The 16865-nt window shown below is 39.1% G+C and overlaps 1 protein-coding gene across 1 annotated transcript in view; it reads right to left on the reverse strand.

Annotated features, from left to right (window-relative positions):
* The window catches only part of LOC127416634 (protein unc-13 homolog C-like), a 190274-nt gene that overhangs the window by 76839 nt on the left and 96570 nt on the right, over nucleotides 1-16865 (reverse strand). The window contains exons 18-19 of the mRNA XM_051656078.1: nucleotides 16107-16240; nucleotides 11356-11441 (exon numbers count right to left, since the gene is read on the reverse strand). Of these exons, the coding sequence (XP_051512038.1) occupies nucleotides 11356-11441; nucleotides 16107-16240 (220 nt within the window). The remainder of the gene's footprint in view (nucleotides 1-11355; nucleotides 11442-16106; nucleotides 16241-16865) is intronic.

A 16865-nucleotide genomic window follows, 5' to 3' on the forward strand; every position in this document is an offset into this window, starting at 1 on the left:
TATCTTATGCTGCGTTCCATTCAACTCATAAAGTCGGATTTTCCAACCTCCTAGTAAGAAAAGTGCAATGGAACGCCACTTAAAGTAGGAATTCCAACTAGGAAACTTATGTGGAAAGTTTCAACACATGTTCCCTTCAAATGGAGTCGGAAATATCGTAATTACAAGTTCTGAGCACATGAATGAGCCCGCGAAGTCATATGAACAAGTGGGAAACTCGGAATTCTAGATGATACATGAGTTTCCTAGTTGGGACGTTGGAAGGGGGGTGTCGACATGAAAGATGATAGGAGGTTATGATTTTGCAAAATTATTTCAACTTCTGTAATTGATTTCAATAATATTAATTTGTTATATATATCAGTCAATTAATGACTCACTGTTCACGGTTTGTTTTAAGTAAATTAATTAATAATATGCTAGATACCATGCATTAATAAATCATATATGTTGTTTATAAGTGATGCAGGTTTATTCACTAATGTTTATTCACCGGTACAACAGAAAAAGGGCTTTTGCTGTCGTTCATTGCATAATTGTTTAAGTTTGGCATCTTCCGCATTTTGCTTCCCACATAAATGCGTGACATGTCGTTGTAATGAATGCCCTAATTGGAGGTATGAGCTTCCTAGGTGCACTTGAAGGCAGCATCCGATTTCGCCGATATGCAAGTGCGTGATGTCACACAAATATGTCGCAAGTGATAAACATTAACTTTTTTAAGTAATATTGATAAATGAGTAAAAGTTCCTACATTACATTATATTAAAGCTTGTTTAACCAGCGCCTGCAGAAACAGATGTATAAAAGATGTAAACATCATGTATAAGATGTAAATTACATTCTCTTTTGAAATAATCGTACACCTGTAGCACAAATGCTAGCATTGCAGCATTGTTTATCAATGGGATTGCTAGCAAACGTCTCTGGTGACAGTCACAGCTGCTAAGCTAAAGGTTACAATTTTGTTCCCTATCTGTCACTCACTCGACGTTGTGTTGATGTAGTGACACTAGGGGTCACTCTTGGGAGCCCAAAACACCTCTGGTCTTTGATAGAAGGCCAATGAAAATTGGCGAGTGGTATTTGCATGCCACTCCCCTGGACATACGGGTATAAAAGGAGCTGGTATGCAACCACTCATTCAGATTTTCTCTTCGGAGCCGAATGGTCATGCTCATTGAGCTGAATTCTCACTACTGTTCATTCACCTCTGCTGGATCTGATGGCGCATTTCAGCGGCTTCTCCCTCCTCTGCACTGGTGCACTGCAGAGAATGCCCCGGGCACATCGGCAGAAAAAAAAGAGTATATTTTTCTGAAAGAATATATTTCTCTAAAAGAGCGGCACACACGGAACGTCTTTTTAAAGACGTGTCTTTACCCTCACGTGATCTTGAGACCCTGACCGTGCTATGTGCCCAAGATTCCCATGACCCTTTTGGGGACCAGGTGGTGAAACTGCGAGTGCTGCCCCAGGAGGAGGCAGACCCAGCCCTGTTGTTGCTGTGTCCGGTGCGTGCTTTACACATCTATTTGGATCGCACACAGAGCTTTAGTATCTCTGAGCAGCTCTTTGTCTGCTTTGGTGCATAGCGGAAAGGAAGCGCTGTCTTCAAGCAGAGGAACGCCCACTGGCTCATTGACGCCATAGCTATGGCATATCACACCCAGGACGTGCCGCCCCCAGTAGGGCTACGAGCCCATTCTACCAGGGGTGTAGTGGCCTCCTGGGCCCTGGCCAGGGGTGCCTCTCTAACAGACATTTGCAGAGCAGCGGGTTGGGCAACACCCAACACCTTTGCAAGGTTTTACAACCTCCGGGTGGAACCGGTTTCGTCCCAAGTAATGGCACGCAATACAAGCGGATAAGCCCGGGATAGCTGGCCGGGTGTATCACTTGCACATAGCGCCTTTCACCTCCTCTGAGCTGAAGACGTGCGCCATTAATTCCCAGTAGTGTTCACAAACTATGTTCCCTGGTTGACTTCCTCCGAGCCCTGTGGCAGTCGAGTTTTCGGAGAGACTCGCTGCCAGCCCAGTACACGTGCTAACTAAGAGCCCTGTTCTGGGGTAGGTGTTCTGCATGTGGCGGTTCCCTGTAAGGTAACCCCATGCAATGTATATCTTCCGCTAATTCATTTCCCAGTTGGTAAACTGCGTCTTCCTTGGGCAGAGCCCCCTCTGCCACAGTCTCCATGTTTGTAGTAACTCCTCCCCCATTGGATAGGATCTACCATGAGACTCTCCACATGGTCAGCAAGACCATGTGATGTATTTTTCCACTTAAATATCCCCCCCTCTCTTTGGGTGAGGTGTGGTCTCCACGGTGTCCTCCCCTTGGGAGGGACACCCCTCGACTAGACCTGGTGGCCCAGTCAGATAATCCCCCTTATTTTTTAGGGAGTGGAAAAAAAGAAGGGGAAAAGAGGCCATGACTGGGTTAGCCTGTCTCTATCTTTTGGGTAGTCGCCTTGTCCCCAAAGGGCCGTTCGACACTCATAACTGTGTTGGGGGAGGTTACGTGTCGGCCTGGTGCACTGGCTACGAGGCACACAGTTGTCTGGCCGTCACACAACGCCAGTTCTCGTAACACAGTTCAGCCTGTTGCTGCGTTTTGTATAGGGACCCCTAGTGTCACTACATCGACACAACGTTGAGTGAGTGACAGATAGGGAACGTCCTGGTTACTTGCGTAACCTCCGTTCCCTGATGGAGGGCACGAGACGTTGTGTCCCTCCTGCCACAACGCTGAACTACCCGCTGAAATGGCCGGACCTTGTCTTGGCTCCACAGCATAAAACCTGAATGAGTGGTTGCATACCAGCTCCTTTTATACCCGTATGTCCGGAGAGTGGCATGCAAATACCACTCGCCAATTTTCATTGGCCTTTTATCAAAGACCAGAGGTGTTTCGGGCTCCAAAGAGTGACCCCTAGTGTCACTACATCGACACACTGTCTCGTTCCATCCATCAGTGAACGGAGGTTACGCAAGTAACCAGGACGTTTTCTTACACATCATCCTGAGCATCTGACAATGGAATGCCTTTATGGTCGGAGATTGGAGATATCAAGTAGGAATATCCCACATCTGAGTTGAATTGAACGCAGCATGACTCCATATTTCCTTGCAGGAATGCAGAACAGAACGCTTCAATAGGCAGTTCACATGGTGTTACACTTGCACTGATGCCACAGTATACTACCCCAGACTCAAGCTATAATAACAGCGAAATAGCACATTGTTTTTTATTCATTACAGTTGTATGTAGGGTAGCAATATTCACAGAGAGCAGTGGTATTCGGCTGAACTTGGTGGTGAAGCGGCTCAGACTATGAGCTCAGAAAAGGGGCTGTTCAAACAGACGGAACACAACAGACTGGAACCGAACGTGAGGATTTCGAGACACACATTTCCAAGTTGAACATCTTTCCTGACAAAGCATTTAAACAACTCATTGCTTAATCTGAGAAATGGTTATAAGAGAGCAAGACGCAACAGCCAAAAACCTCAACCAACTGTAAGGGGCTGTTTATACAGAATGCTTTTGCAACCATCCATTTGTTTTTCTATGTAAACGCACGCTAGACGAACGTTTTTGTTTATTCAGCGTCTCCTGCAGGACTGCTGTTTTTTAGATGATGTGTCTAATTAAAAATAACTTTTAAAGCATATTGAGACACCTGCTTTCTGTTAAACTGTATTTGTTGTGCCATGTCTAACCTTTTTTAGCGCAAGAATTTGATCAATCTGAAGTCATCATATTACAGTTAGGATAATTATATATATTTTTTAATTAAAATCAGATCCGTTTCTGATTTGTTTATACATTTTTCTCGGCTGCATGAAGATATTAATTTGCTTTCTCACATCATTAGCTTTAAATATGCAACTTAGCTGGCTAACGAATGTATAAACGTGACCAGCTGGATATAAACTAATGCAATTAGATGGTAATAGATGGTAACAAACATGATATTTAAACATTTGGGTGGGACTTGTATTTTTGTCACATTGTTCTAACCGCTTGAGATTAGCTTTAATGTTAGTTTTGTCTGTGTTCAGTTTTAGAAAATTTGCTGCCATCCAAACCTTAAGATCTTGCAGGCAATCAGTCATGGAAGTGGGTGGAAAAACAGATTTGGACTGGGAGGCGATGTAGATTTGTGTGTTGTTGGCATAACTATGAAAACTAAGACCATGGCGACTGATGATCTGACCAAGCAGAAGCATGTAGATAGGAAAAAGAAGAGGACCAAGAACTGATCCTTGAGGTACACCATGTGAGACAGAGACAGAGCGAGATTTGTGTTTGTTAATACTGATGAATTGATGCCTGTTTATTTGAAGCATAATTGACACATGCTGACACCTTGACACATGTTGTTTAAAAGTCATTGCAAAAATGGCTTGGAAAAGTGAAGTTAATTCTGAGAAAAGCTCTAACAAGATTTGTTTGCAGATAACACTTGCTTTGATATTTAGATATGTAATGCATGACATTCAAACATTTTAAAGTGTGACTTAAGTCTCCAAATACTTTTTCAGGCCTTTCTATGTTCCTAACCATTCCACAAACATCTCCATATTTCATCAATTACCTATGACACTTTTGCCCATCTGCTTATCGATCTTGTAATGTGAGTGTGATTGCTGTTTTGGATTATCCTCGATATCAGTGGTCTTCAAACAATGCCCAGCTCAAACTAGACCATCTTAGATGACTCTAAGCTTTGAACTGTTAACAATTTCACAGCTCAATGAACAATCTTTCTCCCTCTTGCTCCAGAAAATAAAAGTCTTCCTGGATATCATTCCCTGATCGACTCCCTGAGTAGTGAGGCACAAAACAAGCCCATTGGGCAGCCAGACAACAGTTCGGATGAGCGCTGTCCTGATTTACAAAATAAAGAAGTATTTGAAGGAATAGGTCACCCGAAAGAGACAACTGTCATCTTGTACTCACCTTCATGCCATTCCAAACTTGTATGACTTCTCTCTTTCTCCATGGATCATGAAAGAAGTTAGGCTGAATTGTTATGCTGTTATTTTCCATGCAATGAAAGTAAATAAGGACAGAGGCTTTCAAGCTCCAATATATATATATATATATATATATATATATATATATATATATATATATATATATATATATATATATATATACATATATATAAAGGACCATAAAAGTAGACTACACAAATTGTATGATGTACTACAAATGTTCTGAAGCCATACCATAGCACAAGTCGCGTGGACTACTTTAATGACTTTTTTACTGTGCTTTTTTGTTATTTTTGGAGCTTCACAGCCCCAGTCCTCATTCACTTTCATCGACTGCCAAAACATAATCTTTTGAGTTCCACCAAAGAAAGAGAGTCATTCTAGTTTGGAAAGACATGAGGGTGAGTAAATGAAAGCAAGATTTAAAATTTTGACTAAACTATTCCTTCAAAAGACAGATTAATGATCATTAGGGATGGAAGTCATAAGGAATTTAACGATTCCGGTTACAATTATGATTCCTTTATGATTTTGTTTCTTTATTAAGGATTTATTAACAACTTACTAAATTGACTTGCAGTTCAGTACATTTTTGATTCACTAAAAAGAATCGCAGAGAGTCATGGTAAGTGTGGAAGTGGAATGTGTTTGGCGTGAAGACGCAAGTCATTTGTTTGGGAATCGGACTACACTGGTCGCGCTGTGTGTTTTAAGCTACAGATTCAAAAGAACAAATCACAAGGGTAATTAGTTTGGGAATCAGACTACATTGGTCATGCTGTATGTTTTGCAGTGTAGATTCAAAACAACTGACTCATGAGAGTCATTTGTTGCAGGATCAGACTACACTGATCGTACTGTATGTTTTGCAGTGTAGATTCAAATTTGAATTCACTGGACGGGGTGTATGTTTCACACTTGGTGTTTCAGTGCCACTGAATTGTAGTGCAGGAAACATTGTCAGAGTATTTTAGCATGGTGTTCCGTCCGCACTGGCAGAAGAATGTTACGTACATTCTACATACAATTTTTTACAAAAATTGAAAGACAATGCAAAATTATATTCAGTGGTAATCCACATTAAATGACTAGTTCACCCCGAAAATCAAATTCCGTTGTTTTTTTTATTATTCACCCTCATGTAGTTCCCAACCCAAATTACTTTATTCTGTGGAACACAAAAGATGAGATGTTTTAATGAATATCATGGTCTGTCTCTTCAAAACAATGGCTGTGGACAGTGCCTCATTTTACAGCTTAAAAAAGGACCCAGAAATTTCATAAAAGCCATGCGATCCATGCGTCATATTTGAATATGTCTATATTATGTCTTCTAAAGACATACAATAGGCTTTGGTTAGAAACAACCTGAATTATTGTGCTAATAACCACCATGAACGAGATTCTCTCATAGTGCTCATGAACGTGCAATGGACGTCAAGATTTTCACTAGAAAATGATTACAATTTTGGGTTGTTCCTCACAAAAATTTAGATTGCCTTCAGAAGACTTGGAATTTAATGTGCGAGTCGCATGGACTACTTTTATGTTACTTCTGGGTCCTTTTTTATTAACAAAGCGCATTGTACAGTTGGCTATAAGGTGAACAGTGATAGAGAGTTTAAAGAGAGAGAGAGAGAGTTTAGATCGAACCATCTGCTGAGAATGATGAAACATTTCTCAATCTCCTATACAGAGAAAGTGAGAAAAACCAGAAAGCATCTTCTAGAATCTCCTAAATCATCTGTCTATATTAAAGAAGACAGGCTTGTCAGGTAGGTGTTTTTGCTCTACTCATCTTCAATATTCCTCTGCTGCAGGGTGAAAGCATCTGCACATACACACACGTATTCACGCACACACAAATGCCTCCATCTCCTGCTGTGTTGCTGCCGTGTTTGTGAAGTCTTTTGTGTGAAGCTGCACTTTGAAGATTTCAGGCGTCAGTGTCAAACTAAGATTTTCACAGCTTTGTGGATGCTGATGTCAATGCAGAACACACAGACTGATATTTATTTGGTGGTGTTTGCAAAGGCAAGCTTGAAGCATCACTATTACTATTGCTCATACTTAACGTGAGGTATTTCAACAAAACTTTAACCCTAATTATTAAACTTTGACATGTAACTCGACTCACACCGACTCACATACCTCAAATCAGTGGTTTGTTGAGGATAGGTGTGCTATTAGTTTTCTAAGAAATTGGACTTATGATTTTTACCTGGCAGATGATAAAACAGGCAAAAAAAAAAAAAAAAAAAAAATGATTTTGACTTGGGACAGTAATCATCCACAGAGAAACCACCAAGAACACCTTACAAACCACACAGAACCACTATTCTCACATCTATATGCAGATGTAGAGCTGCATACCACTACTCTAACTCCTAATCTTAGCTGTACAGCCGTTTGGCCATTTGGCAGGTGGCGGCACAGGGGTGGAAGGGCGCTAGAGTAGATTTGCTGTAATCCATAATGCAGTTTCTCCACTGATGTAAGGTGTTGCACCACACAATGAACCTCAGACCACCAAACATGCTGAAGGATCTTTATAAAATGAGATTTCTGGCTCTAAAACCTGATTGGAAAAGCCAAGTTTAAATTGTACTAAAGGAATAGTTTGTGCACTGAAAAAAAATATTTTCTTAATTAGTATTTTTGTCTATCTGGACAAGACATTCTTAAAACAAGATCAATTTACTTGACAGACACAATGGCATAAGATGTTTTGTCCTTTTTTCCGTGAAATCAAACTAAATATAGTGAGGTTAATGCTTCAAACAAGAAAAAATTATTTGCCAATGGGATAAGAAAAATAAGCTTATTTCAAAGTGAAAAGAAGTTTATCTTTCTTACACCTCTGGCAGATTTTTGTTTTTTTTAAACATAATATCTTATGCGATTTTGCTTGTCAAGTAAATTTATTTTGTTTTAAGAATATGTTATCTAGATATTTTTACTGGGGAAAAAAAAAAGACAAAAATACTAATTAAGAGTACAATTTTTGCGGTGTGCCCTCATGTCATTCCAAACTCATATGACTTTCTTTCTTCAGTGAAACACAAAAGGAGATGAACAAAAACATAGTCTCAGTTTGATTGAGTACTCTGTTTCAAACAAATGAGGCTGGGAAAAGTAATGCATCTATTATCTGACTACAAACTCATCAGACATATTTAGTACGTTTGGTTCTTTGGTTTGTGTGCAGCTGTGTTGTGTTCTGTTGTTTCTATTGCTGTGGTGGACCTGTTTTTAGATAAACAAAGCACGTTTTCTCTTGAACGCCCCACGTCACGAGGGGGCTGCATGAATTGTTTCTCTTGTGCAGTCTCATGAACATGCAGAGGAGAGTAGCAGTCAGTCAACAATTTCACTAAATAATACATTAGATTTCGGTTTGTTTCTCACCAAAGCTCATCATATGCTTTCTTAACAATCATGTGTCTCATAGAATAATTTATTAGACTTCTGAATTATACTTTTGCATCCTTTTGAAGCTTGAAGAGGTGGTCACCATAAACTGCCATTGTATGACATCACTGAGCACTAATTTGTTTGTTTTTCACAATTTCTCCCTTTGTGTTAAGAAACACAAAGTAAGTCAAATTGGGTTATAACAACACAGGGGTGAGTAAACAATGACTGAAATTTCTTTTTTTTTTTTTTGATGAACTATCCCTTTAATGCAAACCACTGAAACTATAAACAGTTTACAGTTACTGTATATTACAGTAACATCAGCCTACAGAACTATATTAATAGTCAGAAAAATTGTTCATTGTTATTACTATTATTAATAAATGCAACTTAGGAGTCTTTTGCTTGCCACGTTGCAACAAGCCACTTTAGGCCATGCATTACAATGATTTTACCATGGCTAAGAGGGCTTATGTTTGCATTGTGCATAACAACACCACCAAACCATAATAAAATCACACAGCTTGTGGATTACTGCTTAATGCATTAAGATGAAATAACCCGACACAACAGCTAAAATATTATATTATTTATTTTGAAGGAAAATAATCATACAGTACTTAAATGTACCCCCAGCATAGGCACTACTGTATCTCACTTCCATATCAATAAACACAAACACTCCGCCCTGAATATTTCACAACTACCCATACCCAAACTCTACTTTCTTGTACAACTGTAGTCTGTTTATTGAAATAAAACCTTACTTTTTTGAATTAAAACTACATCATAAACTGTTATGAGTACTTTGGCAATATTGTAAAAGCTTTTTTAGATCCTGTTAACAGATGATCAGGTTATGAGTACTTTAATACTTTGGCAATATTGTAAAAGCCTTTTTAGATCCTGTTAACAGATGATCAGGTTATGAGTATGATATAACTCTAATAACTGTGGTAGTAAAGTTCATCGCTCAATACTGGATGACACTTATTTCTGATCTAGACACCTACTGCCTGCAACCTCAGTATCAACTGTGAACACTAATAGTTGAATCAGCATGTTTTTGGTGCAGATCCGTATCGGCTACAGGAATTCGTTCTCAGTAACAGCGCAGAACAACAGACATTGATCAAAATGAGATCTGAAATGCTGACCGCACATGTGCCAAGACAGCTTCGAGCTTACATATCTGCAATATTTTTTTTATTATTATTTCAGCAAACAGCAGTGAGTACATGCTGCGATATCACTGTAGACCCAATAACATTATTAAGCAGATACTGTCAATATTACACCATACAGTGCAGAATGAGTTCAGATTGGATTGAAATGTGTACATATGGTTATTTATTGGAAATACAGTACCGCTATGGAGCAGATCAGATTAGTATTTCTTCAATTATTTGAGGAACAAATGAGAATTTCAGGTTTTATTGTGTGTATGTGTATGTGTATGTGTGTGTCTATTGGATGATTATTATACAGTCCACAATCAACTAAAAAGTTGTACAGTTTTTCAACTGAAAAGCAGGAATTTGTAAATATGTGTTAGTGCCAAATGCCACATGTAATTAAAAGAATGGTTCAATTATGACATGCAACACAAAAAAAGAGTTTGTCCTGCCATAGATAAACACAGAATATATATTTTTTTGAATATTTTCGGTAACACTTTACAATATGGTTCCATTCGTTAACATTAGTTAATGCATTAGGTATCATGAACTAACAATGAACAATATATATTTTTCAGCATTTATTAATCTTTGTTAATGTTTGTAAATAAAAATACAATTGTTCATTGTTAGCTCATAGTGCTTTAACTAATGATAACATATACAACTTTTGATTTAAAAAAATGTATTTGTATATGTTGAAATTTACTTTAACCAAGATTAAGAAATGCTGTAAAATTATTGTTCATGGTTAGTTCATGTTAAATAATGCTGTTAGCTAATGTTAACAAATGGAACCTTTTTGTAAAGAGTTACCATATTCTCAAATAATCCCATGGGTCAGATTGGGCTCCTTCACTCAAAGAATAGATGCTAATTAACATGCCACTATAAATAAGGGAAATACTTCACTGACAGAGAGTGAAATCAGTTCCAATTCAGTTAAATATGAACGTTGACATATATTACACAAGTGTGTGTGTGCTTTTGTATTTAATGCTAATGTATGTTGCCTCACATTAATGTCAATTTAGCAACACACACTAATCTGGATTATATTCATCTGAAAGAGAGATTTGCTAAGAAGCCATGGTGGAAAACGAGAATGAAATGACAATAAAACTGTTAAAAGTAAGAGATTTTCTTTTTCTGTGACATCTCATGGCAACATGTCAATCCATTTAAATAAAATCATAGCAAAAGCAAGGAAGTGTGCAGTGTGTAAAATCCATAGATTCCCATTATCTTGGCACCTGGTTCCTATGGCAACCTAAAGATGGTTCAGGAACCTGTGAAATACAGAGCCTGTGTGTGTGTGGCCTTTCATTCTCTCAGCTTTCCAAGTAGACATTCTGTGGTCAGGGGCATGGAAGCATGTGTGTGTGTGTGTGTGTGTGTGTGTAGCCTTTGAGAGCAGCCCATCTGTGGTTAAATATCGCAGGTAAATTTGAAACCAGGATAGTCGGTTCCAAATGTAGCTATTAAACACAGATGCCACACAGTCCTACTGTCATCAGCTTCACAAACTATAATCGTCACCAATAATATCCATAAACTATCATTCCAAATCCTGACATGATCATAATCACCAACTTAGTTTGGCCGAGTTCTGCTTGAAAGAGTTGATTTGTGGAGTTTGGTGGTCTCAAATCCAAACAGATCCATCTTAAAAAAAAAACATTCTGGAACAAACTCACCTGCAAATATCTCTAAACCCACTGAGGCAGTAGAAAAAAAACTTTAGAGTAACTCACCCTCCATTGCGTACTTCATATCCATAGCGAAGAGGTTCCACATGATTTCAGCACTAATTTTACCCATGTTCAATTCTTGAGGGAACCTGGAATTAAAAACAGGCATCATTGCGACAATACAGAAATCTGTTCAGCTACTGTAGTCATTCATTAATTCATTCATCTAGCTCTCTATCAGAGAGAGATATTCTCCTTAAAATTAACGATTTTTGCAATAAATTAGATTTTTTTTTTTTTTTTTTTTGGATAAAATGGAAACATTGAAAATAAGGTGAGGACTTGAATATTGAGTGTTTGAAAATAATTGTTTGTTATAAATTCATCATATTCTTTATTGTCGTTCACTGAAATGGGCAGCATGGTGCTTGACTGACATGTCTTGGTCTGGGTCTGGTCTTATGAGTTAGGACTTATGGAGCACAGTATTTGGTCTAGGTCTAGATGTTAGCTGGGTCTGGTATTTGTCTGAATTTTAGATTAAGGCCTTGGTGTGGCTCTGGGCTTTAAGGGGTCTGGTAAGGTCTGTGTTTAGGTCTTAGGGGTCTGGTATTGGTTTGGGGTCTGGGTCTTAGGGGGTGCAGTATTGGTTTGGGTCTAGATCTTAGGTGGGTCTGATATTGGTCTTAACAGGTCTGGGACTAATATATAGGCCATGGTCTAGATCTGGGCCTTAAGGGGTTTGGCAAGGTCTGTGTTTGAGCCTTTGGTGGTCTGGCATTGGTTTGAGGTCTGGGTTTTAGGTGGGTCTGGGACTTGTCTGGGTCTTAGGGTTAGGCCTTTGCCTGTATCTGGGCCTTAAGTGGTCTGGAAAGATCTGTGTTTGGATCTTAGGAGTCTGGCATTGGTTTGAGTTCAGGGTCTTAGGGGGTATAGTATTGGTCAGGGTCTAGATCATAGGTAGGTCTGATATTGGTCTTGTCTGGGTTTTAGATTTAGGCCTTGGTCTAGATCTGGGCATTAAGGGGTCTGGTCAGGCCTGTGTTTTGGTCTTAGGGGGTCTGGTATTAGTTTGGGGTCTGGGTCTTCGGGGATATAGTATTGGTCTGGATATAGATCTTAGGTAGGTATGAAATTGGTCTGATATTGGAGTGAGTCTTAGATTTAGACCTTGGTCTAGATCTGGGCCTAAGGTGCCAGGTAAGGTCTGTGTTTAGTGATTGGTGTTGGTTTCAGGTCTGGGTATTGGTGGGGGGTGGAGGTATAATATTGGTCTGGTATAGACCTTAGGTGGTCTGATATTGGTCTGGTTTGGTCTTAGTCTTAGATTTAGGCCTTGGTTTGGATCTGGGCCTTAAGGGGTCTGGTAAGGTCTGTGTTTGGGTCTTATGAGTCTGGTATTGGTTTGGGGTTTGGGTCTTAGGGGGTATAGTATTGGTCTAGGTATAGATCTTAGGTAGGTCTGATGTTGGTCTGGTCTGGGTTTTAGATTTAGGCCTTGGTCTAGACCTGGACATTAAGGGGTCTGGAAAGGCCTGTGTCTCGGTCTTAGGGGGTCTGGTATTAGTTTGGGGTCTGGGTCTTCGGGGATGCAGTATTGGTTTGTGTCTAAATTTTAGTTAGGTCTGATATTGGTCTTGGATTTAGGCTGTGGTCTAGATCTGGGCCTTAAGGGGCCTGGTAAGGCCTGTGTTTGTGTCTTAGGGGACTGGTATTGGTTTGGGGTCTGGGTCTTCTGGGATATAGTATTGGTCTGGATCTAGATCTAAGGTAGGTATGAAATTGGTCTGGTCTGTGTCTTAGATTTAGACCTTGGTCTAGATCTGGGCCTTAAGGAGTCAGGTAAGGTCTGTGTTTGGGGCTTGGTGTTGGTTTCAGGTCTGGATATTGGGGTGTATAATATTGGTCTGGTATAGATCTTAGGTGGTTATGATATTGGTCTGGTCTGGTCTAAGTCTTAGATTTAGGCCTTGGTTTGGATCTGGGCCTTAAGAGGCTTGGTAAGGTCTGTGTTTGAGCCTTAAGGGTCTGGCATTGGTTCTGGATCTTAGGTGGGTCTGGGAATTGTCTGGGTCTTAGAGTTAGGCCTTGGTCTGGATCTAGGCTTTAGAAAGTTGGGTAAGGTCTGTGCATTTTTGTCTTAGGGGGTCTCGTATTGGTTTGGGGTGTAGATCTTAGGGGGTACAGTATTGATATAAATTTTGGTGCGTCTGATATTGGTCTGGTCTGGTTTTAGGATTAGGCCTTGGTCTGGATTTGGGCTTTAATGAGTCTAATGTTGGTCAGGCTCTCAAAATGTAAAGTCTTGATCTGGATCTGGCTCCTAGGTAGTACTTCTGGTATTGGTTTGGGCCTAGTATTGTCTGTGAATGGATCTTAGGTGGTCAGGTATTAGTCTGGGTCTGGCATTAATCTGCATCCTGGAGTTTCTGGTCTTGATTCAAACCCTGTTTTCCATAATACATCACATAAACTCTCTAAAATACACAATCATTACACAAATGTTAATGAATATAGTAAATTACTCTCATTAGGAACACGTCCATCACTATGAGAGAGAGAGAGAGAGAAGCCAGAGGAGTGTTAAGGTATCCTGTCCCATTTTAGACATGCATATCTTCACATGTGAGCTCATTCCTCGTACGGCCATCACTTTTACTGCACTACCCTATTACAAGAGCTGTTTCCATGGCAACCAATGCATCAGCTGCCGTACCATACTAGTGAGTGAAGTGATCAGTTCTCCTCCCCCACCCTCACTGCTCAAAAACAATCTCTAACCAATTTAGACTAGATTAAATTATATTTGGACCAAGCTTAATTTCTATAGGATGTACAGAAGAGACCAGCAGAGGGATGGAGAGATGGACACTATATGGCCAAAAGTTTGTGGACACCCCCTTCTAATTAACAAATTTGGTTACTCCATTAAATCCAGTAAAGAAAAATTTTAATGTTTCTTTATGTAATGGCTTGGGCTTTGTGTGCTTCCAAATTTGTGGCAACTGTTTGGGGATAGCCCTTTTCTGTTCCAGCATGACAATGCCCCTGTTAACCAAGTGAGGTCCATAAAGAAATGCTTTACTGTGTCTGGCCTGGAAGAAATTGACTGGCCTGCACAAAGCCCAGACTTGAACCCCATTGATCACTTTTGGGGTGAACTGGAACAGCAACTGTAAGTCGGGCACCATCGACCAACATCAGTTCCTGACCTCACTGATAGCCTTGTGTCTGAATGAGAGCAAATCCCTGCAGCCATGTTACTACATACAGTATAGTGGAAAGCCTTCCCAAAAGAGTGGAAGCTGTTATTACAGAAAAGGGAGAAATTGATGCCTAAGGTTTTGAAATCAAATGTTCATCAAGCACATATGGTGTCCATACTTTTGGCCATGTAGTGTATATTTCCATGGACAAGAGTGAAGGGCTTAATCTGTTAGTGTCCCCTTGGGTCAGTTCGGGGCAATGGATAGTGCACATTTTCTGTCTTCAAATATATATATATATATATATATATATATATATATATATATATATATATATATATATATATATATATATATTTTTTTTTTTTTTTTTTTAATTTATATAAATATGTACATTTTTAGTAAATAAAGCACATTTTTGTACATATTTTTTGCTGATTCACAGTGGGATTCAAAAGTCTGAGAACACACTGATATATTTTAAACCTGGAAATAAAACAAAAAGTTTTTCAATTTTGAATAATTTAAAACAAAGAGAAGAGTTCATTGAAGAAGAAATGTTTAAGAATTTGCATTTCTAGATCACAAATCAAAAGTAAGCAAATTTGTGACATTGGCCATGCTAACTCCTTTGTACAGATGGTCAGATTTCCTTGATTCAATTGAAGATACTCTTTAGAAAATTCTCAAATCATTCTGGATAACATGGATCAGCAGGTTTTGTCCATTCCAGCTCGAGTGCATGCTGTCATTAAAGCAAAAGAGTTAGGCCAACTGTACATACCAAATACTAAGAAATGCTGAAATTCATGTAAAACTGTTCTCACTCAAATTCGTGTTCTGATAATATAATATGTAATGACAAAAAAAAAAAAAAAAAAAAGGTACCAAACAGAAAAATGCAAAATAGAAACAATTACCCTAGTGGTCTCAGACTTTTGGATCCCACAAAAATGTTTAGTTGACCAATAATTTCCACTGAATTTGTGGTCTAAAATATATGAGTATCTCTGGAAGGCTGTGGTTTATTTGTTTTATTTTCATTTGTCCTTTTGGTCTCATTACTAAAATGTTTAATACAACTTCTGAAGACAAACAAAAGACAGGCACACATAAACAAACACAAACACACAGCAGTCGCTGTGAGAGATCATTAAATTCCAAACTAGTACATGCTGTTTTCTGTACTCCACACGGGTCTAAAGTTGCCATCAAAACTAATGATACAGTTTTATAAGTTTAAAGTATAGCCAGTAACATCACACCCATGCCCTCACACACTTCTGCAAAAAGTTAGACTTTTAGAAAAATTGTGAGATAAAAGAGAAAGGGCAGAGGACTTCAATAGAAAGCAAAAAAGAAAAACAAATTGTGAAGGAAAGATGATTCTTCGCTCTGTTTGTCTTGTGTGCTAAATTATTCAGTTCTGCTGCCTGCCTGTGAATCTCTGCTGGAGAAACACTATCAGTGTCTGTTCAGCACTCACTCACTAAAACTCTTTTGGAGAAATCAAAATAGACACAAATGTCATTGCTGTCTAATACAGATACATTTTGATGGGTTCAATGCATGTTCCCATTGTAGTGTATGTGTGTGAGTGGTACTCACTGGTTAATAATGGGTGTGTAAGCTGTTCTGTCCTCATCTATAACAGACACCATCAGCGTGATCAGTTTGGGCCAGAAATCCAGGTTCTTGATGGACGGGCCCTGTTCCTCTCGTGGTAAATCCTGCTTCTTAGCCTAGAGAAAGAGAGATAGAAAGATTAAATAAAGATAAATTATACATTTTTCCTTATCCGTCCACTCACCGGCAGTGTTTTGTAGAGTTTTAATAATTTAGTCAGGTTAACTGATCGCAGGACGGAGAATGTGAGCTCTATGCACTTTGGTTAAGTGTTTTCACTTTATAAGGCATTTTGCTCTAGGTAGTGAGAACACACATGCACTCTGATCTCTGACTAAAATAATTTACACTCAACCGATTTCAATGTTCTAAGGACCTACTATTTCCTGCCCTTTAAGTTCAATGACGTCTTCATCTATTATGCAGTACTGCAGTTTTGTAGGCCTCCCAGTTCTGTTACAACTCCTATCAGACCATTCATTAAGGCTACATTCACAAAGTTTGGGTTTCACAACCAGATGTTCTAAAGGATGTGACTGTAGCATCTGGACCAATCAGACACACAATTATTCATTATTTAATGAATAATCCAACAGACGTCTCAAGACCGTAACAAGCAAAGGTCCAAGTAGGCCCAAGCAGACTCCGAGATGTCTGCTCTCCCACTAATCATTATCAGCTCTTACTCCCCCTATGCTGACAGCAACTAGTGGACCTCAGAGACATTCCAGGTGGGGGAAG

Source organism: Myxocyprinus asiaticus, chromosome 26, assembly GCF_019703515.2.
Source record: "Myxocyprinus asiaticus isolate MX2 ecotype Aquarium Trade chromosome 26, UBuf_Myxa_2, whole genome shotgun sequence".
Lineage (NCBI taxonomy): Eukaryota > Metazoa > Chordata > Actinopteri > Cypriniformes > Catostomidae > Myxocyprinus > Myxocyprinus asiaticus.